The following is a 13,069-nucleotide window of genomic DNA, read 5'->3' on the forward strand; positions in this document are numbered from 1 at the left end:
GGCCCTCTCCAGATCTTGGTCTCCTTTTCCATAAAGTGGGAATGGACTAGGAATGGTTGGTGTCTGAGGGCTCTTCGCCCAGCCTGTTAGAACTGCAGTGGCAGGAAGATTTTTCATTTGGTTCCCTGGGACTCACCCCATCCTGGGGCTTTTCAGAAGGAATCCCATTATTTTGTCGGAATTATTCTTGCCAGAAACAAACCCTGTCTTCAATAAGAGGAACATTAAAGGGGTTGGTCTGTGCTCACCAATGGATTGTCCCCACGGACACTGTCTCCACAGAGCAGGAGGTGCCCTGCAGGACCTTGAACTGGATGCTTTAGGCCAAGGATGCTGCAGCCTAGCCATTGGGGCAGAATCCAGCTTAAGCGTGGAAGCTGTTCCCTGCCATCCCTCGCTTTGATCCCTACCGCCGCCCTACTAGGGGCAGGGTCTCTGGGCCCAGGGAGCAGAACTGGCGTGTGCCCGCCAAGGGCTCCTAGAACCTCCGCCAGAGAGGAGGGGTTCTGGACTAGACAGGTCTCATGAATCCCCCCACCGCCAACACTCCCCACCCGGACGCCTGCAAGGTCCCCCCAGGTGGTTGCCAACATCTGCCAGGACGATTTCCACAGAGCGCGCCGAGTGCCTCTGAGCCCTGGGCAGGCAGCAGCGTTGGTGGCATCGTGGCTGGGACTTGCTCTCCCTCTTCCGCGTTTGCCCTTCGCTGCCTCCCCGTCTCTAGGTCATGGGCACAGCAGGCTCAGGCACAGCTGCCGCGGGTGCTCCTAACACATTAACCGGCTGGACGATGGATGGATGGAGCTTAATCTGAGATCTGGCCGCCTGTGGGGGTGGGTCGGGGGAGATGGATGGGGGAAGGGGCAGGGCCCCTCGCTCCCCATGCTGTGCTCAAACTTCTTGTATGGCAGTAGCTCAAGTGTCAGACCGAATGTGTCTACACGTGCTTGTCTGTCACTTCACTGTGTGGCGCTGGCTTCTGCAGGGAGCTGGGCTGGGCAATTAACAGATCACGGCCTTTCTGCTTTGGGGAACGGGATGGATGGGGATGGGTCCCAGGGGCACAGGGCAGAGGAAGAAAATGCAGTATAGGTCAATCCCTCCCCTGCCCCTGACCTTTCCCAAAGTAGGCAGGAGGTCGGGGAGGGCATCACCTACCATGGCTTTGCCAGACCTACCCCCGCAGCCCCCAGCACATGAACTAGATCCCCCACCAGGGATGGCGGCGCCCCTTTCCATCACAGGATCAAGGCTAAACCCCTCCATCATCCTGGGGCAGGTCTAACCGCTCTCTCCCTTCCTCAGGCTACGTTTAAAGGGGCAGGTCTAGCACACCTTGGGGCAGAGCCAGAGGGGGACAGGCTTTGGCTCTTTGCTTTCTCCAGAAAACAGCCTTTTCCACCCTCAGTTCATATGCATGGCTAGTGGGGAGCAAGGGGGACTGGGAGCTCTGAAAACACACAGCCAGACTGCACTCCCGCCCCTGGGGAATCAGGACAGAGTCTCAGCGAAGCACAGGGGGACTTTGGTCTGAAAAGCCCATGAGAGGCCTCCTTCACTGCCGCCACCTCACGATTGCCCACCTGGCCTGACACCCCCTCGGGCCTGCCCCTGCCCAGGGGAGCAGGAGGCAGGTGGCCATGGGTGAGCCCTGTTTGTTGTCACCTCCCCCAGGCCTGAAGACCATTGTGGGGGCCCTGATCCAGTCGGTGAAGAAGCTGGCCGACGTGATGGTCCTCACGGTCTTCTGCCTCAGTGTCTTCGCCCTCATCGGCCTGCAGCTCTTCATGGGCAACCTGAGGCATAAGTGCGTACGCAACTTCACGGAGCTCAACGGCACCAACGGCTCCGTGGAGGCCGACGGCCTGATCTGGGAATCGCTGGACGTCTACCTCAACGATCCAGGTGTGGATTCGCCCTGGGGCCCCCGCAAGGCTTTAGGAGGCCTCCAGGGCTGGGCCACCACCCACACCGGCCTTGCCACAAGGCAGGCCTCCGTCCAGGGCCCTCCAAACCCTGCCCGAGCCGCCAGAGACGCAGCTGTGTGCTCAGGGGCCCCAGGTCCTGCCCTTTGGGCTCTGAGACAAGACGGAAGGGGAGCAGGTTGAGTGCCCGCCCTCATGAGCTCTCAGGCCCAGTGGGGATATGACGCCTACGGGCCGGGAAGGATGGGGTTTGAGGGAGAGCCAGACGGGCGCGGCAGCTGCGACATTTGGAGGTGGGACTGACCCCAGGGTGTCGGGAGTGGCGAGGAGACCGTCCTGCCTATGGGGACAGGAGTGTTTGAGAAAGGGCAGGACATGGAGCTGGAGGAGCTTACAGGGCATCAGAGTGGAGGCCCCTCCCCCACTTAGCATGCGATTTTTCAGCTGACTTCAGGGTTCCTTTCCAGGATGTTGCTTCCACACACGTACGTGCTCCCCGAAACCCCGTGAGAGGGATGGGGCAAGTCGATTGTACGGTCATGTGAGCCCCTCTCCTTTCACTTCCCGACGGTTGACACTTCCACTCCCCGGGCTGACGGCCAGCACGTCTCTTGGCTGGTGCCATTGGGCTGAGCCAGAGGGAGACACTGTTGCAGGCCGTATTCCAGACCACCAGGGGCCCGAGGGCCAGGGCGACTAGGGCCTCGCACGTACACCAGCAATCCACTTTAGAAAAAGAAACAGAAACTCAGTGAGGAAATCTGCTTATGGTTCAGCTGGGGCCACACAGCAGTGATTATAAAATTTCACGTACAGCAGAGTCACCTGGGGTGGGGGTGCTTCGGGAAACACAGACTGCTGGGCCCACCCCCAGAGTTTCTTAGTCAGTAGAACTCGGGGTGAGGGGAGCATTGGGGAAGTTCCATTTCTCTCCAGCTTCAATTAATGCTTGATGCTGCTGGTTCGCGGACCACGCTCGGGACTGCTGAGGCAGGTAGCAGTGAGTGGTGGGGCTGATGGGTGGCTGGCCACCGAGAGGAAAGGTTCTGGGTCGCACCTGGTCCAGCCTCGGCCCTGTCTGAAGAGACCACGCTATGCAGACCACGGGGACTGGCAGGCAGAGCTGGGCTGTGACTCAGCAGCCACGCCGGAACCCCGCCCAGACCCCCGCCTCCTGGCTCAGGGCTCCGTTGGCCCCTCCAGTGGCAGGAGGCTAAGTGCTGAAGCTCCCTGTGGGGACCTCCTGAGCCTTCGGGGAGTGTCAGTGACACTGGCAGCCGAATGCCTGAGGAGAAGCAGGAAGGCCAGGGAAGTGGCCGGAGTTGCCTCGGGCCTGGCTGGGCAGAGGGTGGAGTCAGGGCAGGGGCAGAGGGGAGGGGGACAACCGCCACCAGTGACTCCGCCTCTCCATAGCCCTGGGTACAAGGTGAGAACCGAGGAATCTGGGCCACCACATCCCTCACCATCAGACATTTCTCTTCCAGAAAATTACCTGCTCAAGAACGGCACCTCCGATGTGTTACTGTGTGGGAACAGCTCTGACGCCGGGTATGCGGCACCCCCCACCCCCAGGGCCAGCTCACCCAGCGGGGGGAGTCTCCCTGTGCTTTCTTAGCTGACTCTGATGTCAGTTTTTGTCGACGTCAGGGGCAGCGAGGCCTTCCCCTGCCTCCCTTCCTCCCAGGTCTGCGCAGGTTCCTCGCCCCCTCCCACTACAGGGGAGATAGATGTGAAGGGGGTGCAGATCTGCAGGGAGGGCAAACAGAGGCCTGAGGATGGGATGGGGCTGGGGGGTAGCCCAGGAGGCCCTGCAAGGCCCTCTGCTAACTCAGCTCTGGCTCTATTCCCTTCTAGAAGCCTTCCAGGGCTGCCCCTTCCCACTCAGTCTCCCTCCCTGCAGATCTGTCCACCAGGTGGGAAGTGAGCGTGGCCTCCCCTGGCAGCCTAGACCCTCCTCCAGGGCTTCCAGGCCCTGGACCTGGCCTGAGTGTGGTGCCCAGAGTGCCCACTAGTCATGTGCCCACCAGGGTCTGCATCCATGTATCTGTGCTATAGGCTGTGAGGGGTGGCGGCACACAGGCTCACCTCGTGGGGACGGTGCTCTGTATGAAGTTCCAGAGCCCTTCGTGTCACTAAGAGATTGTCTCAGGGTCTGAGGACATTAGCAGGGCACAGAGGCCCCGTGGCTGTGTCCTCCCTCTTGCTGAGTCCCGTGTCCCCTTCCCATTCTCACGCGCAGCGAGCATGCCTGAACCCAGCTCAGCACGCCCTCTTCCGAAGAGAGGCAGTCCCCTCCAGCTCAGTGAACTGGGGGGTCTGCCATGTTGCCCACCTGGGTGTACAGTTGTGCCAATGGGCACGTTCTGTGGACATGCCCAGGCCCCAGCCCGTTCACCTCAGACTCATCCCTCCGCCCCATGGCCCAGCCTTTGCTCTGTCCCATCCTGTTCAGCTCAGCCGAGCCGCGCTGCTCCCCTGGTGCCCGCACTGAACCCACTCCCCTTGGGGGAGCCAGGCAGAGGGAGAGACATGAGCCAAGCCCATAGCCCTTCCTCTGCGAGGGGAGAGGCAACTCACACAGCAGCGGGGATGGTGTGCCTTATGGTAGAGAAAAGGGGAAGACAGCGACCCAGGAAGGAGGAGGCCCCGTGTGAAATGCGGAGGCACACTCGAGCGGTGTGGCACTAGGTTTGTGAGGCTCCGCCCGGTGAAGCCATCGGGCATACCCTGGGCTGCCCAGGAAGGCGAGCCAGGCCGGGCAAGGGTCTCGGGGGCAGGGGACCCTTCTCAGCATGAGACAGAGCCTGTGTGTCTGGCTGCAGGTCATGTCCTGAGGGCTACCGGTGCCTGAAGGCAGGCGAGAACCCTGACCACGGCTACACCAGCTTCGACTCCTTCGCCTGGGCCTTCCTTGCGCTCTTCCGCCTGATGACGCAGGACTGCTGGGAGCGCCTCTACCAGCAGGTGCGTGCGCGCACAAGCCAGCAGAGGGACACCAGGAAGGGGCTCCAGACGCCGCACCAGGGCCGGGCTGTGCCTGCCTGAAGCGGCCACAGAAGCTTTTCCCCGGGCAGGAGCTGGAGAGGGTCTGGAGACAGGGGACCCCTGCATCTGAGGGACGGGGGCTCAGCCAACAAAGAAACGGTCTTGTTGCTGATGACCAAGTACCTGTCCCTTAATATAGGACACTGTGCTTTGTGTGGGGGATGCTCCTCTACCCTATGTGATGGAATAGTCCCCGTCTGTAGATAACATTTCCCCTGTTGACTGTGACATTCTGCCTCCCTCTGTGGGTGGGATTCATCCTGTGTGTGCAGGTCATTTTCTGTAGGTTAGCACACCTCCCTCTATACGCAGGGCACTGCGCCCCTCCCCAGGCTGTGGCCATTTGAACTCCTGGCACATCCATACTAGACCACTTGGAAATACCATGACAGTGACCCAGAAGGGGCCCCCGTGAAAATGACCTCTGCCCCCTCACTCCTCCAGACCCTGAGGTCCGCAGGGAAGATCTATATGATCTTCTTCATGCTTGTCATCTTCCTGGGCTCCTTCTACCTGGTGAACCTGATCCTGGCTGTGGTCGCCATGGCCTATGAGGAGCAAAACCAAGCCACCATCGCTGAGACGGAGGAAAAGGAAAAACGATTCCAGGAGGCCATGGAGATGCTCAAGAAAGAGCATGAGGTGGGTGAGCTGTGCAGCCAACGACGCTCCAGACCGAGCCCTGGCCTGGCTGGGGGTGCCCATAAGCATGGTGCCTGCTGAGAAATGTGGGCCCTGGGAGTGAGGCGTCTGCTGGGGAAAGCTATTCCCATGACCGTGGTGTCTTCTGGGTAAAGGTGTTTACTATGAGCATAGTGCATGCTGGATAAAAGATTTATGTGGCCCTGCCAGATGGCTCGGTTGGTTGGAGCATCGTCCTGTACACCAAAAGGGTGGCAGGTTCAATGCCCAGGCAAGGCACATACCTAGGTTGAGGGTTTGATCCCTGGTTGTGGCATCTATGGGAGACAATCGATCAATGTTTGTCTCTCACATTGATGTCTCCACCCCTCGCCCCCTAGTCTCTCTAAAATCAATAAACCTACCCTTAGGTAAGGATTTTAAAAATTGAGAGCGATCCATGTGTCCATGAACACAGGTCTCCTGGTCAAGCATGCTTCTGGGCAACGAGGGTCTAAAGTCAGAAAACCACCTCAGAAAATACCCATAGAGCAAGCCTGTTGGCATCCAGTCTCTGAACATCGACTTTCTTCTCACTGCCCCAGGCCACTGCCCCCAGCACCTGGTTTGGCCAGCCAAGCTTTCTAGAAGATTCTCTGACCTCTAGTTCTGTCTCTTCTGCTCATTAACACCCTCCTCCATCTGTCCCTCACTCTCCTCTCTTCCAGGAGCTGCCCACATTAGCCACACTTTCCTCCTCCCTGGACTTTGATCTTTCCCAAACATCCCGGGTCTGTCTGAACTCTTCTGTCCAAGATACATATCCTTATTTGGAAGGAAGTGTCCAAGTCCGCTTACTGATGGGAAAAACCGAGACTGGGAGTTACCTCACCACTCTTAGCCTGAGGCTGCCTGGAGTCTCAATGACCAAGACACCCCTTCTTCTACCCTTTTCCAGGCCCTCGCCATCAGGGGTGTGGACACCGTGTCCCGCAGCTCTTTGGAGATGTCTCTGTTGGCCCTAGAAACCATCCATGAGAAAAGGAACAAAAGGGGAAAACGACTGTCTTCGGGGACCGAAGAGTGTGGGGAGGACCGGTTCCCCAAGTCGGACTCAGAGGATGGTCCCAGAGCAATGGTGAGTCCCCAGCCGCGGCTCTTTCGTGGGAGAGGTGGTATCCGAAGCCCTCTTGCTAGGCCCCTGGGACAGTCACAGCCCCAACGTTGCTCCCCAAAGGAGAGACACTCCCGAGCCCCTCCCTGGGCTTCCTGTTTCCTGGGGCCATTTCTGGAGTGCAGGAGCCCTGGGCAGTGGGGATGGGGCTGGGAGAACCCCACCGTGTATGTTGCTTGGACACCAAGGACAGTTGCATAGGAGTGGGGCACGTGGCTGTCTGGGGCAGGCGTGTCTACAAAGCAGGAGCCTTCCTGCCTCCTCTCTCCCCCGCCCCTCCCTTAGCCCCCCCTTTAGGCCCAGGTGAGCTTCAATCTCAAAGCCCCAGAGGCACAGGCTCCAGGTGAGCAAAGATCCCGGAGGACACAAGATCGCTCTAGTCCTGCACCCCTTCCCTGAGTGCCCCCGACTCAGCCACCCAGGCTCACGTGGCCGGCCGAAGCCCTCGACGCTCGAGAAGTTGAGTTAAGGCCGATGCCACAGGAGATGGGCTGGGAGCACCTGAAGAGTCGCCTCGGTCATGTCCCCTCTCCCTGTGCCCTCAGAATCATGTCGGCATCACCCACGGCCTCAGCAGGACCTCCATGAAGTCGCGCTCCCGGCGCGGAAGCATCTTCACCTTTCGCCGGCGAGATATGGGTTCCGAGACAGATTTTGCAGATGACGAAAACAGCACGGCGGGGGACAGCGAGAGCCATCGAACATCACTGCTGGTGCCCTGGCCCCTGCGCCGGCCTAGCACCCAGGCACAGCTCAGTCCCGGGGCCTCAGCTCCCAGCCACGCCCTCAACGGCAAAAGGAACAGCACCATAGACTGCAATGGGGTGGTCTCCTTGCTGGGGGCAGGCGACCCTGAGGCCACCTCGCCAGGGAGCGGCCTCCTCCGCCCTACGATGCTGGAGCGACCCCCCGAAACGGTGAGCCCGCCCCCGTGATACAGCACCAGGGCAGACTTGGTCTCCCGACTCATCACCAGGACCAGGTCCAAAAATACCAAGCATTTACTGAGCACCTGGTGTGTGCTGGGTCCTGCGGGTGTGTTACGGTGATAAACGGAGGTGATAATTAAGTATTTAGCAACTGGTAAGGCCTGGGACCGAGATAACGAGGTGGCACAGGACCAGTGTCCTGGAGGAGCTGTGTGTGCCCGGTGTCAGCCCTATAGAGCTGCTGGATCCTGGGCCATCCAGAGACTCCAGGGAGAAGGGCCAGAGGGGCAAGCGGACACTTATCAGATTTTGGGCAACAATTATTCACCAAGTCTGAAATATTTCAGTTCATTACAACTGGTTCTCAACATTAGCCCAAGTAATAAGTCCTCTAGGAGGATGGAAGCAGAGAAAGGGAAGAAGGAGCTGCTGTTCACTAGGAGGCATTTAAACAAAGGCAGGAAGGAGGCAAGGGAGGGCGCCGGGCTGCTCTCTGAAACTCAGAGGGCTAATACAGAGAGTGGATAGCAGCCGGGTCCTGGAGACGAACTGGTTTAGAATCCCAGCTTATGGCCACGGGCAAGTTACTTTATTTCTCTGTGTGTCTCTGATCTGTAAAATAGATTAAAAATACCCATCTCAGGATTGTTGCGAGAATTGATGGGCTAATACAGGTAAGGCAATTAGGACACACATGAGTATGTTCATGTTGTAATAACATCGTAAAAACATATTGTCATGACATCATCGGGGGAGGGGGGAAGCATGTTCCAGGCCTAGAAAACAGCAAGTGCAAAGGCCCTGAGGCAGAAACGCACCTAACCTATTGGAGGAAGTGCCATGAGGTCAGTGAATCCAGGGAACAAAGGGGTGAGGGGTCGGAATTATTGCCAAAAAGGTAACGAGGAAGGACAGGCCAGGTCAGGAAAGACCGATTAGAGTTTTGATCTCTCAGTCAGCTGATCCCATGACAGATGGATGACTGCCCAGTCTGCCATGGAGTGTCCTTGAGGACCCCTGATCCCCAACACAGGACCCAGAGCAGCCCACCCAGGCAAAGGGCAAACCTGTGGCTCAGATCCCAATGCCCCCATGGAGGTGGAAGAGGACAGACTTGTTGAGGGAGCAAGGAGAGGGCAGGGCAGCAGTGGGGAAGGGGGCGGCGGGGCGGAAGAGGACCGGCTCATGGCCGAATAGCCTGTTTGACTCAGACACTGGCCTAGCTGTGCGTCTCTGCCCTGGTGAATACGGCCTCTGTGCTTCCATTTCCTCATCTGCAAAGGGAAAATAAGGTTAATATACACGTCAGCAGGTTGTGCGGGGGAGAAGAGTTAAAACCTGCCTGATGCTTAGACCAGTACTTGCCTCCTGTTCCAGTAATTATTATTATTATCTGTTATTGTAATTATTGAGCAGGAAGGAATCAAGACTCCTGGACACATTGCAGAGTGCCTGGGGCCCTCACACTCTTGTGGCGCAGGAAGTCAAGGAGAGAGTCCCAGGAACCCACGGGGGGCAGACCACAGCTTGTGGGGGGGGGGGGGGGGCGGACCTAAGGAGGCCTCTGGCTATCACCTGTAGGGTGGGGTACCTGACTTCCCAGGAACACCAAACCCCAGTGGCTGTGGACCTCCCTTCCTGTCCAGCCCTGGAGTCTCATCCTTGTGGAATCAGGTCAGTAGCCTGGAAGCTAATAGAATTTCCTAATCTCATTAGGGAGAATATCATCTCATTGTAGTGCACATGTCGGGAGGAATCCAAGTTCAAACACTTCATTACCGGGAATTCTGACTTCACTCATTCTCACTTCTGTAGGGCCCATTTGTAACCTTAAAGGGATTAGCTGGCCAAGGGGGTCATTTGCAAAGTTAAAGGAATTAGTAGACCAAGATGGAGACATTGAAAAGTTAAAGAGATTAGCAGGCTGCGGGCACCTGGGAATGTTCCCAGAGAGACATTGCGGCCCAGGTCTAGTCTGAAAACAAAGCACAGTGTCGGGCACAGAGTGGGTGCTGAGTCAACATGGGAAGGCAGAGAGGAAGCGCCATCCCAACCGACAGTTCATGTTTAATTTATCCAGATTGTGGGTGGGGGGAGGGGAGATTTACTTCGTCCACTGTCTGTGTGGGAGTGCCTGTCCCAGAAGGGCTGGGTGAGATACACCAGCCACTCCATAGACTTTCATTCTCTTTCCCCCGGTCGTCTAACAAGTTAGAGGCAGAGCTAGAACTCTAACCCAAGGCCCCTGATACCCAAATATTTATCTGTCCACCAGTATTTGTCCAGTGCAGGCTGGCTATGTGGAGTGTGAAGCAGTGTTTGAGGCTCCAGGGTTATAATAATGAACGAAACAGACTAGAGCCCCACCCTGGTGGAGTTTACATAGTAGTCGGGAAGACAGATGGTTAACTGGTCAATATGTCCAGGTAGCAATAAGGGTCATGTTATAGAACGTTGCTATGGGGAATTAGGGGGGGTGGGGGCTATTAGAATAATCAGAGAAGTCCTTCCAGCAGAGCTGACATTAAAATTGACAGGCAAATGATTTTAGGGAGCCAGCCACGAAGATGTGGGAGAGTAGCATTTTAGGCAGAGGGGACAAAGTGCAAAGACTCTGAAGAGAAGTGGGCTTGACATGTTCAAGGGATGAGAGAGCCAGGCAAGACCAGGTGTGGTGGAACCCGCCCGCGGAAAGGGATCTGGAATGAGTTTGAGGAGTTAGGTTTTGGACTATACAGAACCTGGTAAGTGATAGAAAAGTTTGGATTTACTGAGTGAGCTGGGGAGCAGTGGGCTGGGGGAGCTGTTGATCAGAGGAGTATCATGATCTGATTTTTAAGGGACCCCCTTTCTGCTGTATATAGGATAGAAGGAAGAGAAGAAGCCAGTTAGGACGCTCTTGTGGTGGTTTTAGGAAAGAGATGATGATAGCTTGCACTGGGATGGTGTATCTGTCAGCTCTGGCCACAGTAATGCTGTGTAACAAACTATTCCCTAAGTCAGTGGCTAACAAGTTTTTATCCTCATGCTCACTTACCTGCAGGTTGACGGTAGTGTGGCTGGTCTAGGTTGGTCTTGGCCATGCTGCTCTGCTTCAGACTTCACGCTGGCTTGGCTCCCTGCTATGGGTTAGACTCAGGGCTGCTCCTCTTTGTGCTGAGGCCCAGGCTGAAGGAGTGGCAGCTACCTGGGGAAACTCTTTTCCTGGAGGATTACTGGGGCACCTGAGCAAGGCAAATGGCTTCTGTCCACCTCAGGGCCACTAACATGGCATTTTCCAAAGCAAGTGTGTCATCAATGGGACAAGAAAGTTTATTTGTCCACAATGGAAGGGGAAAGAGTAAATCTTTGCTAAATGATAACTCCAACTATCCAACTGTAAGGGAGGAGAAGAGAGGTTGGGAGAATTTAAGACAGGCCAGTGAGTTAAACTGGTCAGTAGTACCTAAGGTACCATTGTTACACCAGCCACCTCAACCCTTCGCAGGTGCCTCTGCTTGAATACTTCCAGTGACAGAGGGCTCACTCTCTCCTTAGGCAACATCTCAGGGCAGTCCCACCAATTACAAAGGTTGACCTGAACTTGATCTCAGATGGATTTGGCTCCTGCCTCCAGGCTCTGGCTCTGCCACCCTGGATAGCCTAAACCCATCCTCCCTGTGACCTATAGAGGTGACAGAACCTCGCTTTTGAACAGCCAGGTGCCTTTAGCATCCCCCAGCGTGAGCTCATAGACTGTGGTTGGGCAGGGCTGTGCTGATATGAAGCCTTCGTGGGTCCCCCCTTGGTTCTGTAGGGGGTGCCAGGTAAACCCAGAGAATGTTGCTGCCACCTGCCTTCCTCAGGACACGTCCTCATTTGCAGACCTGCTTCATTCACTGACAGAAATGAGGCGAGCACGTTGAAAACAGATCCAATGGCACTGAAGTAGGTGGAGGGAGAGGGAACTTCGCCCTCCCCCTCTCCTCGCCCTCCCCCACAGTCCCATCCCCCAGAGGCACCCGCTCTACCAGTTCTTCCAAGTCTTTTTCTTGTTTTTCCATCAGCCTGGACATCTTAGGCGTGCTCCCAGGGGAACACACGAGGAACTGCCTTGTTCTCTTTATTATCTGTATCAGGGTCCGGAGGAAGATTGTACCCATAATTGATTTTAAAATTCTTCCTATTGATTAGTTGTTCTGTTTTTACAGTAACAGGAACAATGCTGCAATGAACATCATTGTATGTATATTTTTGGTGCACGTGTATAATTATTTATGAAGTTAGATTACTAGAGGAGGAATTGCAGAGCTGGTTTAAAATTTTCTTGGTAGGCAGAGCCAAGCTGACTCCCCCAAAGCTCCCCACCAGCTAGGTCGAAGCATTGTGCGTTCTGCTTCTGTTAATGTCACCGCGGAGCACGGTGGGTTATTCTTCAGCTTCTTTAGGCCCTAGACTCTAGGGAGCTTGTGATCAGTTAAGACTCCCAGGTTGTTTTTGCTTGGACTAAACGTTAACAGCAGCATCTAGGTGATAGAACTTGGTTATATAGTTCCACACTCAAGAGTCACCACTGCTGAGAGATGGTGAAAGACAGAGAACGAAGGAGATAACAATTGGTGGGAGAGATGGGGGCAGTTACTGGCAGGGAGGGGGGAGCGGAGAAGCCCAGCACCCGGTGTCCCATCAAGACCTCCCCCCTGTCTCCCTGGGGCCTCCCCAGCTTGAGTCCGGGCCAGCTGCGCCAGGTCCAGCAGACACCTGTCCCCGGGCTGATGCCTATCTCCCGGTTGTGCCCAGACCACCCCGTCGGAGGAGCCAGGCAGGCCCCAGATGCTGACCCCCCCGGCTCCATGTGCGGATGGCTTCGAGGCACCACGAGAGCGGCAGCGGGCCCTCAGCGCCGTCAGCGTCCTCACCAGCGCACTAGAAGGTCAGCACGCCCTGGTGTCGCCCCAGCCCTCCCCCTTCTGGTCTCGGCATCGTTACCCTGACCTCAGCCAGGTATCGCCCAGCCAGTTGGCCTGCGCTGGACAACCCCACAGCTGTTCCAGACTTTTTAGTCTATGTCCCCTGTCCTAGGTGTCCTTTCATGTGTTTCAGCTTGTTCTTTCCTGGGCTTTCTCAGGAGCCATGTCTGTGTTTCTTACAAGCATTCACGCCAGTGTCCTGGCCAGTCCCAGGTGCTCACCAAGTCCACTGGTCCTCTCTCACGCCTCCCCGTATCGGCCTGCAACCATCCGGTCCCAAGTCTGCCTGCTCAGGCCCCATCCCAGCCATTCCCACATCTACCCCAAGCTTTTCCAGGCATCCCACATCTGTCCCAGCCAGTCCCACCCGGGTCGCCCACACCCGGTCCAGTCTGACCTTGGCGTCCCCCAACTTGCCCCATATGT

At 56.6% G+C, this 13,069-nt stretch overlaps 1 protein-coding gene across 9 annotated transcripts in view; it reads left to right on the forward strand.

Annotated features, from left to right (window-relative positions):
• Window positions 1–13,069, forward strand: part of SCN5A (sodium voltage-gated channel alpha subunit 5) — a 76,048-nt gene that overhangs the window by 20,085 nt on the left and 42,894 nt on the right. For all 9 annotated transcript variants that reach the window (XM_054595387.1, XM_054595390.1, XM_054595388.1 and 6 more), the window contains exons 6-12: window positions 1,675–1,905; window positions 3,410–3,473; window positions 4,748–4,889; window positions 5,415–5,612; window positions 6,550–6,729; window positions 7,311–7,682; window positions 12,474–12,606. In XM_054595387.1, the coding sequence (XP_054451362.1) occupies window positions 1,675–1,905; window positions 3,410–3,473; window positions 4,748–4,889; window positions 5,415–5,612; window positions 6,550–6,729; window positions 7,311–7,682; window positions 12,474–12,606 (1,320 nt within the window). The remainder of the gene's footprint in view (window positions 1–1,674; window positions 1,906–3,409; window positions 3,474–4,747; window positions 4,890–5,414; window positions 5,613–6,549; window positions 6,730–7,310; window positions 7,683–12,473; window positions 12,607–13,069) is intronic.

This window comes from Pteronotus mesoamericanus, unplaced genomic scaffold (genome assembly GCF_021234165.1).
Source record: "Pteronotus mesoamericanus isolate MK-2021 breed Mesoamerican mustached bat unplaced genomic scaffold, CSHL_Meso_final scaffold_54, whole genome shotgun sequence".
NCBI classification, from domain to species: domain Eukaryota; kingdom Metazoa; phylum Chordata; class Mammalia; order Chiroptera; family Mormoopidae; genus Pteronotus; species Pteronotus mesoamericanus.